Source organism: Rhinopithecus roxellana, chromosome 1 (assembly GCF_007565055.1).
Source record: "Rhinopithecus roxellana isolate Shanxi Qingling chromosome 1, ASM756505v1, whole genome shotgun sequence".
Taxonomy (NCBI): Eukaryota; Metazoa; Chordata; class Mammalia; order Primates; family Cercopithecidae; genus Rhinopithecus; species Rhinopithecus roxellana.
The window spans coordinates 164,965,616-164,981,152 of NC_044549.1; the positions used below are offsets into that span (position 1 = coordinate 164,965,616).

The window sequence follows — 15,537 nt, forward strand, 5'->3', positions numbered from 1 at the left end:
GATTAACCAAAATTTTTTTACCCAGCTAGAAGTTTTTAAATGTACACTTGATCATCTCTGCTGTAGGTAAAATTCAAACAAACAAACAAACAAAAAACAGTGGCCCATCTCTAGCTTATAAATCTATTTAAAATTGAATATGTTGACTTAAACTAGCTGAAACTTGCTCTAAAGAGCTTCCTTTGAATCTTTATATTTCTTTTTTTTATAAGGTTCAATTCAGTACATCCATAAATTGACAGAATGAAGAGAACATAAATAACAAAAAGCCACCTATTCCTTCCTCTTGCTCCCTTATTAGCTAAAGTAAAATTTACATCTGTAAGACTTACCGAGTTGCTGCCAAAATGGAACTGAACTCTTAAAAGCAGGAACGTGCCTATGTGAAACATTAGAAAACCAAAATAAATGGGAAAATTCAGACTTGAAGAACTGAATCATGTGACAACAAAGTACTGATCTCAATTCAGAAAGGCTACTTGGAGAAGGTGTATGTTAAGGGGTAAAAAACCTGTGGGTTATCACATATTAACAGAATATCAACAGGCACCCATAAGCAAGCAAGACACAACTGAGGCAGATGTACCAGGTGAAAAAAATCTTCAGTATGGAGGTTGTCTTTGACATGAGGATGAACATATTATATTATATAATCTAATTTGGCTTTTATGGGGAAAGCAACATATACATAAGTGAATTTTCTACATGAAGTGGGCTCCTGATTTTAAAGCTATAAAATAGTCACAGATTGTATATTTCACTAGCTTCTTAAAGTAACTTTTCCATTCTCTCTCAAAACAGGTAACTTCCTGTGCTCTAGGAAATGCACCAATACCAAAGGTCAATGTGGAAATACGGGCAGGTTTGCCCCTGTGCTGTGTGGTCTCTAGATTTCTGTATTTGCTTTGCTTTTTGTCTGCTCTAGTAATCTCCCTCCTTTTGATCTGTGGCCTGGGAAAATGTGATTTCTTTGTATTTCAAATAAGAGTAAAATAGTTTTTGAGTGGTTCACTCAAGAGTAAAGTGTGGAACTTGAACATCTATTGATTCTTCAGTGTCGTATTTTAAGTTCTTTCTTAAAAAAAAAAATCTCTCAGATCTATTTCATGGGATTAGGGAAAGTTAAACCTTGTCTTAGTGGGTAGTAATTTCTATTTGTGATTTTAATGAGGATTGTGTGAAAATATACATAAAATTTACTTATCTTGAAACTAGTTACAGTGGCTGTGGAAGAGTTAACAGCTCATGGGGAAAAATAACTTTTAATATAAAAGTTCAAATTATTAAATTGGGACACAAATTTTTTATACTACTTCCTGACTCCATTACTATGTTACAGGATGGTAATTCACCTAGAAAGATAACTTTTCACAATGAAAGATTAAAGGACTCAGTAGCCAAGTTATCAGGTTAAGAACATATGTTTTAGAAAATTCTACATCAAAGATGTAAGTAAAATTAATTCATGTAAGTATCTCCTTATCTATGGTTCTGCAATGGTTTGAGTGTGTCTCCCAAGAGTTCATGTGTTGGAAACTTAATTGCTAATTTAACAGTACGAAGAGACCGAGCCTTTAAGAGGTAATAGGGTGATGAGGGTGGAGCCCTCATGAATGGATTTATGCCGTTATTGCAGGTATAAATTCTCAAGAGAGCGGGTTGTTATAAAAGCTTGCCCACACTTGTTTGTCCTTCTATTTTTTCACCCTGTTATGTTTTGATGCAGTATGAAAACCCTTGCCAGAAGCTGCTGGCAAATAAACTCCGGAACTGTGAGCCAAACAAACTTTTCTTATAAATTACCTGGTCTTGGGTATTCTCCCATAGCAACAGAAAATGGACTAAGATAGTTTCCAAATGAGCCTGTACTACTACTAACAGTAACTACCAATATAAGAGCATCCACCAGGTCTGAAGCACTGTCTTATACACTGTACGTGTAGCTGCTATATGCAATACTCAGTACATCCTCAGAAACTGTTAGATTTACTTCCACAGTTGTATAGCTAGTAAGTGGTAGAATCAGGAAGGATTCTGGTTCATAGCCATCCTGCTATACTGCCTAGTTATTAAATAACACCTTTGAAGGGTGTCCATTCCTGCTTTTCTTTAGTTTTGGCTCCCATGATTACCCATTAGCCTATACATTGGAAGAAAAGTAATATAAGGACCATATTGGACTGTAAAAAATCAGTATCACTGTTATAGAACTATAGTTGTGGAAAAACTTTCAAAAGGTCCAGAATGACCAGGAAAACCATATCCCACTTCAGTAACTACTACTTTCCCATTTAAGAAACCAGAACTTTGAAGTAAAATATTTATTTCAGTATTTCCATAATTAAAGCAAACATACATGCTTGAGTTCATTATTTAAGGTGATTTATACTATAAAATGACTTCCATGAATATTAGAGTTCCTGAATGTCATTTGAGTATCCGCCTACATGCTTGTTGGAACCCTCTGTAGCCTTTTCTTTGTAGGAATTCCAGTTTTTCTGAATTCTTCCCTTTCCTTCAGGTATTCCATTTTGCATTCTTCATAAAAGGCTGGATCATTATAGCTATGAGAAGGAAATGAAAATATTTTAAAGTAATCTTGCATGTGTTAAATGTAAGCCTACTTTAATTACTAATATTCAGACATCTGGTTCATCAGGCTCAATCTTTAGAAGCACACTTTTAGTAATGGTTACAAATTCACTGTTAACTTTATGCTACCAAACTGAAGACCAAATCATTCATTTTTATATAGCACTGTCACAGGATAGAGCAGTGAGAAGCACAGCTCCTGTCCTGGGAACCCACGGTGTAAAGGACAAGTAAAGACCGGATTAAAATTAAGTGTACAAAATACTGTGACAGAGGTATGCCCCAGTGCACCATGGAAACAAGGAAGAAATGGGGAAGGCAGAGATATCAAGGGGAAATGCTTGAGTTGTATTTTGAAAGACCAACAGAAATCCATACAGAAGGCAAGTGTGGGAAGGCACGTGGATGAGGAAAAACTAATGCATGAAAAACTGCAAGTAGATAGGTACCACTATAGCAGATTATGCACATAGGAGAAAAGGCCTGAAATGAAGACGGAATGGGCAAAAGTCAAATCATGATGTGCCCTTTATGCTATACTAAGAAAATCTATCCTGAAGAAAATGCAGCACAATTAATAGAACACCTCACCTGTAAGATCAGTTTTGTGTCTTGGATGAATCTGACACAACATGTGGCAGATAGGGCAAAAGGGGGCAAGCAACGTTAGAGGCAAGATAGCCAATAAATGGTTAAAATAATCCAGGCAAAAAATGATGAAGGCACAGGCCAAAAGAAGAGCTGTAGGAATGAAAAGGAAGAGATATGTGCGGGAAATTTCAGTAATCAACAGGAAATAACCAGTTAGAATTAGGAGACAAGACTGTAGATACTAGACTACTGTATAATTCACGAAGACACGTAGGATGAGCAAAAGGAGCCAAGTTCATTTTTGGACTTGAACAAAGAAACAAATGTTACTTTCTATAGTAAGTAATTGAATTCATGGGTGCAAACTAAACTTCCTCAGCTTTCAGAATGAGAAGAGAACTTGGGGAATCACCAACTTTAAGGAGTAGATTAAAAAGGCTGAGAAGTACAGAGAGGTGTTGGGAAAATGGGAAAAAATATTATCAGGGAAGACAGAGGAGACTTTCAAGAAGGGATTGCCAGAGAGAGGTCAAATAAAAGAGAAAGAACAATTTGTTGGATTTGTCTACCATCAGCCCATTAGAGCCTTTAAAAAGAGCAGGTTCAGTGATGTAAGGACAGAAATCAGATTACAAATGAAGGTAAGAGGTAAGCAAAAACAATGTTTCAAAATGAGAGAGGATAAGCAGTTACATTCATTTCATGGAAATGTCAATAGTAATTAACAAAGAAGAACACCCTCTTATTTAAAGATGAACAAATACTATTTCTTAGTGTATCTGGGGACTCAAAGTCAAGTTTTCCCTAATAATTTTCCATGTACTTTCAGTTGTTACATCCACTGCTTATCTCCTCAAGCAAGCAGAAACAGCCATCCTTCCTAGCCCCTCTCCTCCCCTCAGATGGACTAGAATCTTTTATTTTCTTCTTGTATTTCTAGGGGGTGAGAGAGAGAAGGATATTCAAATGATTAATATTCAGATAAATAGTAACAAATACTAATCAAAAAAGAGCTAATATTAACTGAATACCTATCATGGTAACTGTGTTTACATACAGTACCTCACAATCACTCCATAAGGTGTAATTATTCATTCTTACAATGAAGAGCCTGCCTAAGGTCACACGGCTAGCTAAGTTCTCACTGATGCAGAAGCTGAACCCAGGTTGCCCTCTGCAGTCTAGACTCCTGTCTACTCTGCTCTAGAGCTGCCCCGACTGGAGTGAAGGATAATATGTCAAACTAGCAATAACAATTATGATGACTGAATCTGAGAGATAAAAATTATTTAATCTATATGAGACAGAATTTAACAATTCGGTCATACAAAAGTTTAAGGGATTCGTTTATTTAGTAAACATTTCTTGGAAGCACTCGGGAATAGAACTGAGAGAATATTAAGTCACAGAATGAAGTTTCACTCCTCTATGGTAAAGCACTGAGTACAATGCCTAGACCATAAATAAGGGCTGCTGTTGATATTAACTTAAGAAAAAAAATCAACACTGATTATGTTTCATCATCTACAAATATAGCAAATGTAGAGATGAGTTTACATTATCTCTAAAGTCTTTTCCAACTCCACCATTCTAAAAAAAGGTCTATAAGTTTATGCGTACATATTTTATTTTTAAAGAAATGTAGGGTTCAGGTGTTCATTACTTTTTTATTTAATCCCCTAAGACATATATCATACTGACATATACACTGCACAGGCTAGAGAAATTAAAGGAAATAAAGGCTTACGAAAACTAAGATCTCCCAACATTCAATTAACAATACTTGCTAAAGTATTCTACAATATTATCTGTCAATAATGTGGGCGATAGAACTTGGGTGAATAAATCAGCATGTGAATTCAAAGAACTTCACACATTTTTACTTAGATTTAAGGAACTACAACAAAACATTAGTGAACATGATATTATAAAATTATTTTAAAAGTTAATCTGGTTAACTTCAAAAATCTAAATTTACCTTTATATCATCCATATGATTTATCTCAGTTTTCTAGGAGTTAAATTATATTAATCCAACAAATCACAAGGCTGGAGAAGGTCTCAGAGATATTTTAATTCAGTTATCTTCACAACAGAATAAACAAATATCAGTCTGTACTATATTTTACAGATCAGACTGTTCATGAAAAAAGATTTGCTAAATAGTGAAAAATCATGTATTTTTGTCTGCTGACTTCATCTTTTTAATTAGATACAATGCTGACAAAATTTGAAAAGACTCATAAATATGTTGCATTTTAAAGACGATACTGGAACTTTAGACTCAGCCAACAATATGATAAATTTGGAATGGAGAGGTACAGAATATATTACATGTAATGAGTTACGTAACATACTCTTATCTACTACAAATACACACAGAAGCACAAACACTGAGATAACTACTTACTAAGCAGTTAGACATTCTTTCAACGCAGAGTTTTCTTTCTGGCATTTTACTACCATAAGAACTCCAGAGTTCTTGCAACATTTGGTAAAATCTGAAATAAATTTGGAAGGAAAAAATTACTTGTAATTACATCTATATAAACACACATACACACACATACAATTTTTTTTCTTTTTAGAAGAAAGCCTGTCACCCAGGCTGGAGTGCAGTGGCATGATTATAGCTCACTGCAGCCTTGAACATCTATTATGTAGATTGTGCTTGGCACATGGTGTCAAGCTCAACAAAAGACATGTACACCAGTAAAAGGCAGAATAAGATGAGTGATATTTACTTTGTAGAAATAAATGTGATTTGAGAGGAGCGAGAGAGGACTTCTGAGATGAAGGGCAAGGAGACTTCAAAGAGACAGCATGTAGAGATAGGATTTCTAGTAGAGAAACAGTACAATTATGGGCTGCTTAACAATGAGGACACGTTCTGAGAAATGCATCATTTGACAAGTTCATCATGGTCCAAAGATCAGAGTGTACTTACACAAACCTAGATGGTACAGCTGAGTGGACATCTAGGCTATTTGCTATAGCCTAGGCCACAAACCTGTACCATATGTTACTGTACTGAATACTGCAGGCAATTATAACAGAAAGGTAAGTACTTGTGTATCTAAACATTTCCAAACATAGAAAAGGTACAGTAAAAATACAGCATTATCATCTTATGGAACCCCATCACATATGTAGTCTATCGTTGATCTAAACATCGTCATGCAGTGCATGACTGTATATTCCAGGAGAAATACGAAGAGTTGCCTCCTCCTTTGAAGGGGAATTGTTTGCAGACATTGGTATCTGTTGTCTAGTCTCTGCATGTCTTCTTAGTACCCGGCAACAAAAGCCGGTGGATTCCCACCTGATGGCATCAAGGCATCCCTTTGCTTTTACACAACCCTGCCATGGTTTCTTAACTTCTAATAACAGGACTCCCATTTCATTCCCAAGGAAGTTCTAGGTGCCCTAGATATTTCAAATGGCTTTCTTTCAAATTTCCACTCTGCTAGTTTGCCCTTTAAATTGTATTGGCACCTTGAGTATTCTGCCTTTTCAGGACCACAAACCCAGAAAAGCCTGGTACCTATGCTACCCACAGCTGGGCCACTTACTACTCTGTCTTGTGTTTGCTTTGGGTCAGACTCAGTCCTGTCTCATCCCTTACACAGGACAATATGCTTTGCTCCTCATCTCTTGCAGCTACTCTCGTGAACTACTCTGGTCCCTCCTTCTGACCACTGGCTGCTCTAGTTCCAGACTCTGCCACCCCTAATCTACTGTAAGTAAGCAACTATTTCCAAGTGAGATCTTAAACATCGTCCTTACAAAGAAGCTGTAGGCAAAAAAATAAAAATAAAAATAAATTGTGGATTGTTTTCTCAAATGTTTTGTAACTTTTAAAATACAAAATAATCAAGATCCCTCTCTGAAGCTATGTGTTATCCTTCCAGGTACTTGGGATTATACATTATTTATAATTGTCTTAAACAGATAATTTTAGGAATGTTCATGAAAATACATACTTATGTAACAAAAATATTTTTAAACCACAAGCAACCAAAAATGAGATTAAATGCATAAAAAATTCATTATGGGCCGGGCACGGTGGCTCAAGCCTGTAATCCCAGCACTTTGGGAGGCCGAGGCGGGCGGATCACCTGAGGTCAGGAGTTCAAGACCAGCCTGGCCAACATGGTGAAACCTGTCTCTACTAAAAATACACAAATTAGCCGGGCGTGGTGGCAAGTCCCTGCAATCCCAGCTACTCAGGAGGCTAAGGCAGGAGAATCGCTTGAACCTAGGAGGCGGAGGTTGCGGTGAGCCAAGATCGCGCCACTGCACTTCAGCCTGGGGTACCAGAGTGAGACTCTGTCTCAATAAAAAAAAAAAAAAAAAAATTCATTATGGGGGCTTTGCTGGGACAAGAGTCAAGAGTCCTACAGCATAGATACCTGTATCCACTCACAACATCATAGTGATACTTCCAAGAAAATTGGTGGAATAGGAAGAAGGAACAAGGGATGCAAGAAATGACTTTAATTCAAATAATGTGCGTGATCACATGAAATGAGTTGATACATAGTATTCCCCTTCAAGGACACACAGGATTAGTTCCCTTTGGCTTCTGCTTCACTAGTCTCAGCAGTCCCAACATTTGCTCTCTCATTCCCAACCCAGCCTGTTAGACTCTAAATGTAATCAAGTATCTTCTTTATTCCAACTACCAATGTTCTTGTTCCTCTTGATGCAGAGGAGCTGGGCACACAGGTCAAATCAAACCAAGGGAAATTCCTTTGTGCCCTTTGACTAAGGACTCCCTAACACTCAAAAGGCAAAGCGGACTTACAGCCAGCTCACCTTCAGTGCAGACGCTGAAGGGTAGCCACATGGCTATCTAAAAGTCAATTATCTTTCACTCTGGAATGCCTATCTATTCTTACATGTTAATTTTTCTATTTACAGCATGATGTTAAGATCTACCTTTATATAAGCAAAGACTACGATCCCCAAAGACATGGGCAATCCTCAAACAATATGTATATAAAGTTAATCCGGAATTAGCTAAATCTAGCTAAAGGCTTCTTTAAGAGAACTGCCATGTTCAATAGTGGTAACGAACCATGGGCCGGATCCACCTGCACCACCTTACCTTTCCTGTCACTTTACTATACCTATACCAGACCAGTTCACTCAAATAATGTCTGGAAGAAAGGTAATTAGATAATGAATTTTGCCTCATGAAAACACACTAGTTGACCAAACTTTAGTCCTTTTCTGGAAAACACAGACACAATGGCTGTTAGCAAATGTTTACTTTCTGAATTTAACAAACCCAATATTTTACCTTACTTGAGAATAGGATGCTTAGGCATTGCATTAAGATTTGTTTTGTCTACTATTACTAAAAATGTCCTTGGTAGGGAACTGGTACAAAATAGCATTTATGTGTTCTGATCACAATAAAGGCATAGTCTATATACTTTCACACTTGTCCATATCTCTTCAGGAGTAAATGTGACTGACCTGAAGCCTAAAGCTGTCTGTAAGGTTTCTGTCACTTGTTTAGCAACAAGATTTTAATGAGGACCTTTCTTTCATTCTACATTAGCATATATTCATATAATAGTGATGCTGCTAATACTGTCAACTGATTTCTAAAATCGAATTCTGAAACAAATCCAATTTAAATCACTGCCATCTTTCAATTTATGTTAAATGTTAAAGAGCTTGTATATCTGATTCTATCAATAATTTTAATTACTATCAAAAACCATAAAAATCAAATTTCATTCAATTCAGTCTATCTTAAGATAATACAAAAGAGTATCAATAAACAGTAGGAATGTGGAGAGATTGCTAAAAGTTATTCAAAGCTTTAAAGTAATGAGCACTCAATTTTTTCTTTAAGATATCAAGAACATAAAATTCTGTGTCTTTCTTTTGTAAACTCTTCATTTATCTTAAGGAAACCACGTAATATCATATATTATTGGTAAAAATATTCTCTGAAGCCAGGCACGGTGGCTCACGCCTGTAATCCCAGCACTCTGGGGGCTAAGGTGGATGGATCACTTGAGGCCAGGAGCTTGAGTCCAGACTGGCCAGCATGGTGAAACCCCATCTCCACTAAAAATATAAAAATCAGCTGGGCATGGTGGCAGCGCCTGTAATCCCAGCTACTTGAGAGGCCAAGGCAGGAGAATCACTTGAACCCAGGAACGGAAGGCTGCAGTGAGCTGAGATCACACCACTGCAGTCCAGTCTGGGCAATAGAGTGAGACTCTGCCTCAAAAAAATAATTAAAAAAAAATTCTTTGGATATAATTAAATTTGGCTCAAGATTATCTAGGAAAAAAAAACACAAAGAGATAAAGTCTTCTCCTAACTTTAACATAATGGATAAAATAATTATTCACATCGTAATTAAATACCAGTAGCCTATATAATTTCCAGTTTAACTATGATATGAAAAAAACTTGGGAGCTTCCATATAAAACAGTAACAGAAGTAATTAATTTTTTAACTTATTTAATTTATGGAACTTCCAGATATACTTCAATATTTAAATAATTCCCAATAATATCGGTTTCTTAATCGAGCAAAGGATAAATATGGCAACTGTGCACTGAACTAGAAATAGCAGATAGTTCATCTTTTACACTTTCTCTGCACATAGTCAGTTTCAAGCAACATCATTACTTTGCAAATGCAGTTATCCAGTTAGAACTAAAGCATTCACTGAGATGACAATTTTAAAACACACCAAATTAAAAGAAATAATCCCCATTATTTCATTTCTCTGATTAGAACCACTCTGTTCATATCTCCATTAATTTGATTTTAAAATGAATTTTTTCACAACTATCTTTAGACACAGCACTTATTCCTAACTTTTCAGTACTTTAATTTCCTTAGCCAGTAAAGTCTTCAAAAAAATGCCTATTTTCTCCCAGCATTACAAAAACCAAAGGCATATTTGGATACCAATATAATTTAGAATTTTAACATATAAGCTATAGTCAATATTTCCATAACTGCACCATCATCTTAATAGGTGGAAAAAAATTAGGACATCCTGTTTATTAAAGAACATAGTAGGGGCCGGGCGCGGTGGCTCAAGCCTGTAATCCCAGCACTTTGGGAGGCCAAGATGGGCGGATCACGAGGTCAGGAGATCGAGACCATCCTGGCTAACACGGTGAAACCCCGTCTCTACTAAAAAAAATACAAAAAAACTAGCCGGGCGAGGTGGTGGGCGCCTGTAGTCCCAGCTACTCGGGAGGCTGAGGCAGGAGAATGGCGTGAACCCGGGAGGCAGAGCTTACAGTGAGCTGAGATCAGGCCACTGCACTCCAGCGTGGGCGACAGAGCAAGACTCCGTCTCAAAAAAAAAAAAAAAAAAAAAGAACATAGTAGGGCATAAAATCACCCTAAATTCATAATACATCATATCAACTCTATAAACAGGAATCTGAATCACAAAACTTTCCTTACATAAAATTAAATAAGAATAAAAGCAGAGAGGTACTTTAAACTTAATGTAGGAAAGATCTTTCGAACAGTTAGTGAATTATAAGAGGTTTTAAAAACATAGGACTAAAAATGATAAAATTTGAAAGAGGGTCTAAGTGCTGACTTTTAGTAAGATTTCCCTTCAGACAAAGGTATCTGCAGTTTTAAATCTGTGATGTAAATTAAAATCTACAACTAAATTTTCTCAAGAAAAGTTATCTTCTATGTGAATGCTTCTGTAGTGAACAGTCTAATGTCAGGTCCCTCTAGACGATGCCTAAGAGCTGCGCCACTCTCAGTAATCATCATCCCTTCTGGAAGCTGTGAAGTAAAAAGTGCCTGAAGACAACAGGAGGTCACCCTCAGTTTTCAATGCAGTGATGAAAGTCTGAACCAAAGCAGAGACAATGAAGACAGTATTTTTGTCCTCTTCTTTCTCATGACTGCTCAGCTGAAGGAAATCAAGGCCAGAGGGACACACAGCACATTATTCTGTATAATCAACAGCATGAATAGTATTTCATGAGCTTCTGACTTCATATACATTAGTCTATAAAATTTAGTAACACAATTGTAGGTCTCCCTGTGACCTCTGCATCAATGATCTAAGTACTTTGGCTTTTGGAAAGAATCGAATCCAACCCACAGACAAAGCCAAATATAAATTAATTTCAGATTCGATGAGAAGTAAATTAGGATAAATTCAAGTAAGCTGAAAAAGGTGCACAAATCTTTTCCAGCAAACATTCTAGCCACCCACCCCTACAAAAAAAAAAAAAAAACAGTACCAAAATTTTCTAAAGATCCATAAAACTATCAATTCACACGGAAAAATATAATGTCTAGAAATGATAAACACCTTTTACAACATGGGTCCCCCAAATTCTGCACTGCAGACTGGTACCAGTCCATGGCCTGTTAGGAACTGGGCAGGACAGCAGGAGGTGAGCGTCTGGCTAGCGAGCATTACTGCCTGAGCTCCACCTCCTGTCAGATCAGCAGCGGCATTAGATTCTCACAGGAGCACAAACCCTCCTGTGAAGAACTGTGCATGCAAGGGATCTAGGCTGCACGCTCCTTATGAGACTCTTAACTAATGGCTGATGATCTGAGGTGGAACAGTTTCATCCCGAAACCACTGCAAAAGTGTCTTCCACAAAACTGGTCCCTGGTGCCAAAAAGGCTGGGGATTGCTATTTTACAGGACATATATTGAAAGAGAGGCTTCTTCCTGCACTACACCTTTAAAAACATTTCCATTTTCAAAGGCAAATCTATACACTGCAGATGGGAAATCACCAAATCATTACCTTAATTTTTAAGAAAAGATTCATTTGTAAATACTGCGTTAGTTTTTCTTTAATTACCAAAGTAGAACGAAAAAGAAAAAATTACCTACATTCCTATCTTCATGATAGCAACAATAATAGCTAATATTTATTGTGTTTATAATAGGCACTGTCCAATGAGTTAATTAATGATTCACATGTATTAGCTGATTCAATAAATTACAATATTTAAGTATTTTCTCATTTATCCAGGGGCTCATAAAATATCATTCATTCATTCAACAAACATTTTCAAAGTACCTACTGTGCATTTAAACACTGTGCTAGTTTCTGGGGTTACCATGTAGAGTAAGAAAGACAGGGTTCCTACTCTGTGGGAGCTAACAACAGTCCCTGAAGAAGACAAGTAATCTTCAAATGCTAACAGTTGAGTTGATACCTGCTCTGGGCAGGGAGGGTGCTATGGAAGCACAGAATGGGAACCTCAAACATACTCAGGAGGGAATTCCAATATGAAGTACTCTTAAGCTATGATGTACACCATGCTGTGTTAGCAAAGGAAGAGAGGGAACAGTATTCTGGACAAAGGCAAGGGCACAGAAGATCTGGAGGTGAACAGGCAGGACATATTACAGAGAATAATTCAGAATGGTTGGTACATTTGCTATTAGCTTGTGTGTGTGTGTGTGTGTGTGTGTGTGTGTGTGTGTGTGTGTGTGGTGGATGTCAGGTGGAGGAGAAAAGGTATGCACCAAGTATGACCAGTAGGCAATATTCAAATGTTTAGGCTGTGTTCTAAGGATTATCGAAATCCTCAAAAGGGTTTACGCAGTAGAATGACAAGATCATGTTTTCTTCTGCACAGAACTTTAGAGTAGGCAGGGGAAACAGAACTGGAAATAAGAAAACTGGATAGAAAGTTAGTACAACAGTCCAAGGGGCTAAAAACATTTAAACCTGTGGCAGACAAGTAGGAAAGGACAGAAGTGAGTGAATAAAAATGAAACCAGAGAGAACTAACAGGACTTGGAATATAGTTATTTATGAGTGTAATAGAAGGAGGAGTCAAGGATAACCCCTAATTTTCTTGCTGGGTGCATGATGGCCCAGGTTGATGACTTAAAAAACACCAGAAAAACAAACAAAAGCACTGTTGTACATAATACACACTCACCAAAAAGGAATAGCATATGAATTTGTTCTGTTTTGGTGGAGGAAGATGGAATAAAGATGACAACGAATTTAGGACATGTTCAGTTGGGGAGCCTGTGAATCATCCAAGTAGAAGGCAGTTAGCTATGATTCTGAAGCAAGTTCTGAAGATACTGTTTTGATAGCAGTAACTTAACAAAAATAATGAAAAGAGGCCCTGGACAACCACTGAGGAATCCTAACACTTCACGCTAGGAGAAAAAGAAGAAACTGGAAAAATACAGAGGACTATGTGGCATCAGAGAAAGCAAGGAAACCAAGCATTTGACCCTCAGTATAAAATCAGGGTCCACTAGACCCAATTTTTGTTTTGCAGACTTCTTTTTTTTTTTTGAGACGGAGTCTCGCTCTGTCATTGGGCTGGAGTGCAGTGGCATGATCTCGGCTCAATGCAACCTCCGTCTCCCAGGTTCAAGCGATTCTCCTGCCTCAGTCTCCCGAGTAGCTGGGACTACAGGCATGTGCCACCACACCTGCTTAATTTTTTGTATTTCAGTAGAGATGGGGTTTCACCATGCTGGCCAGGATGCTCTCGATCTCCTGACCTCGTGATCCACCCACCTCAGCCTCCCAAAGTGCTGGGATTACAGGCGTGAGCCACCAGTGCAGGTTTCTTTTACAAGTAATTTTATAATGACTTCAAAGATATTTTATGACTTTATGCGTTCTTAGAGTCCTCCAAAAATCTAAAGAAAATTGACATATTTTTAATACAACAAAATTCATTTTATCAAATAGGATCATTTGATCTTGGTGTAAAGCTAAGATTCAATATATAATTTATCGATCTTATTTTTTCTGTATCTTCAAACATTTAATTTCATCATAGTAGAAATTATTGCATCATGGCCTGTCAGTTATTTCCAACTATGCTAAAAATAACTACAATAAGAAAAGAAAATGATGAAATCCTCTAGAAGGATGCAATAGTGAAATAAAGCTTCCATTATTCCATCATATTTACTATATTATTCAATGTATTGTATTACTGTTTATGAAGATATAAAAGTAGCTTTTTCTTTTCTTTTTTCTTAAAGCTTTCACTGAATACAGTTAAGATTTGAATTTTTTTTTTCATTTTCTGCCTATGTTAGGTAGCATAACAGTCCCCAAAGATGTCCCAGTCATAATCCCGGAAACCCATGAATATGTTAAGATACATAGAAAATGGGAATTAAGGATGCAGACAGAATTAAGTTTGCTAATCAGTTGAAAATAGGGAGGTTATCTGGGAAGGCCCGAAATAATCACAAGGGTCTTTAAAAGTGAAAGACAGATGCAGAAGAGAACAGGAGAAAAGAGATGAGATGATGGAAGCGGAGTCAGAGAGATTCTATCTTGCTGGCTTTAAAGATGGAAAAAAGAGAATACCTTCACCTTTGCTGAAAAAGGCAAGGAAACAGACTTTCCCCTAGAGCCTCCAGAAACAAACACAGCTCTGCTAACACCTTGATTTTAGCCCAGTGAGACCTGTCACACTTCAGAACTATGGAACTAAATTATAATGAATTTGTATTGTCTTAATAAAGCTACTAAGTTTGTATAATTTGTTACAATAGCAATAGAAAACTAATATGCTACCACAGTACAGGGAAAAACCAGCCAAAAGATGTTTTGCAATTATTTGATGAATTAGAAGAATGCAAAGAAACCAACAGCAGCACTCTAGAATTTAGAAGATGATGACATTGATGATATAAGCACATAATCATATTGACTATAAGTCTTCAGATGACAGTATCCCAGATAAATTTTCTCAAAATCAGGAACTGATGAGTGAATAATACTTTTTTTCTTGTCACCCAGGCTGGGCACTGGTAAAATCATAGCTCTCTGCTAGCCTTGAACTCTGGGCTCAAGTGATCCTCCCACCTCAGCCTCCCAAGTAGCTACGACTACAAGTGTGTGGCACCATGCCTAGCTAATTTTTTTATTTTTACTTTTCATAGAGACAAGGTCTCACAACATTGCACAGGCTGGTCTTGAAGTCCTGGCCTCAAGCAATTCTCTTGACTTGGCCTGAATAATACATATTTAAGGACAAAAAGGAAATAAAGTATTCTCATCCTATTAGACATTTAACAGGAGTGATTTTTCATGAAGTATAATGTAACAAAAACTTGTAACCCGCTGTGCTAAAAACAGGGCAACGCAATATTCTTCCATCTTTCATGATATCTGTGTGTTGAAATGTACTCAATCCAAATGCTGAAGACAGATGTATTTAAAAGGTTATTAAAACGGAATAGTATTTGTAAATCTAAAAGTAAAAATGTTTTAAAATTATGGAGCCAAAAAGATGGCCATCTTCACTTCAACAAAATTATGAGTCATTAGTGTTTTTAAAAATATTTCATTTTGGCTGGGCACGGTGGCTCAC

General features: G+C 36.9%; 1 protein-coding gene across 2 annotated transcripts in view; it reads right to left on the minus strand.

The window, feature by feature from the left end:
- Positions 1–2,306: 2,306 nt before the first annotated feature.
- CMC1 (C-X9-C motif containing 1) overlaps positions 2,307–15,537 on the minus strand; it is a 79,334-nt gene continuing 66,103 nt past the window's right edge. For both annotated transcript variants that reach the window (XM_030933044.1, XM_030933049.1), the window contains 2 exons: positions 5,594–5,684; positions 2,307–2,564 (listed from right to left, as the gene is read on the minus strand). In XM_030933044.1, coding sequence (XP_030788904.1) covers positions 2,444–2,564; positions 5,594–5,684 — 212 coding nt within the window. In that variant the 3' untranslated portion in view covers positions 2,307–2,443. The remainder of the gene's footprint in view (positions 2,565–5,593; positions 5,685–15,537) is intronic.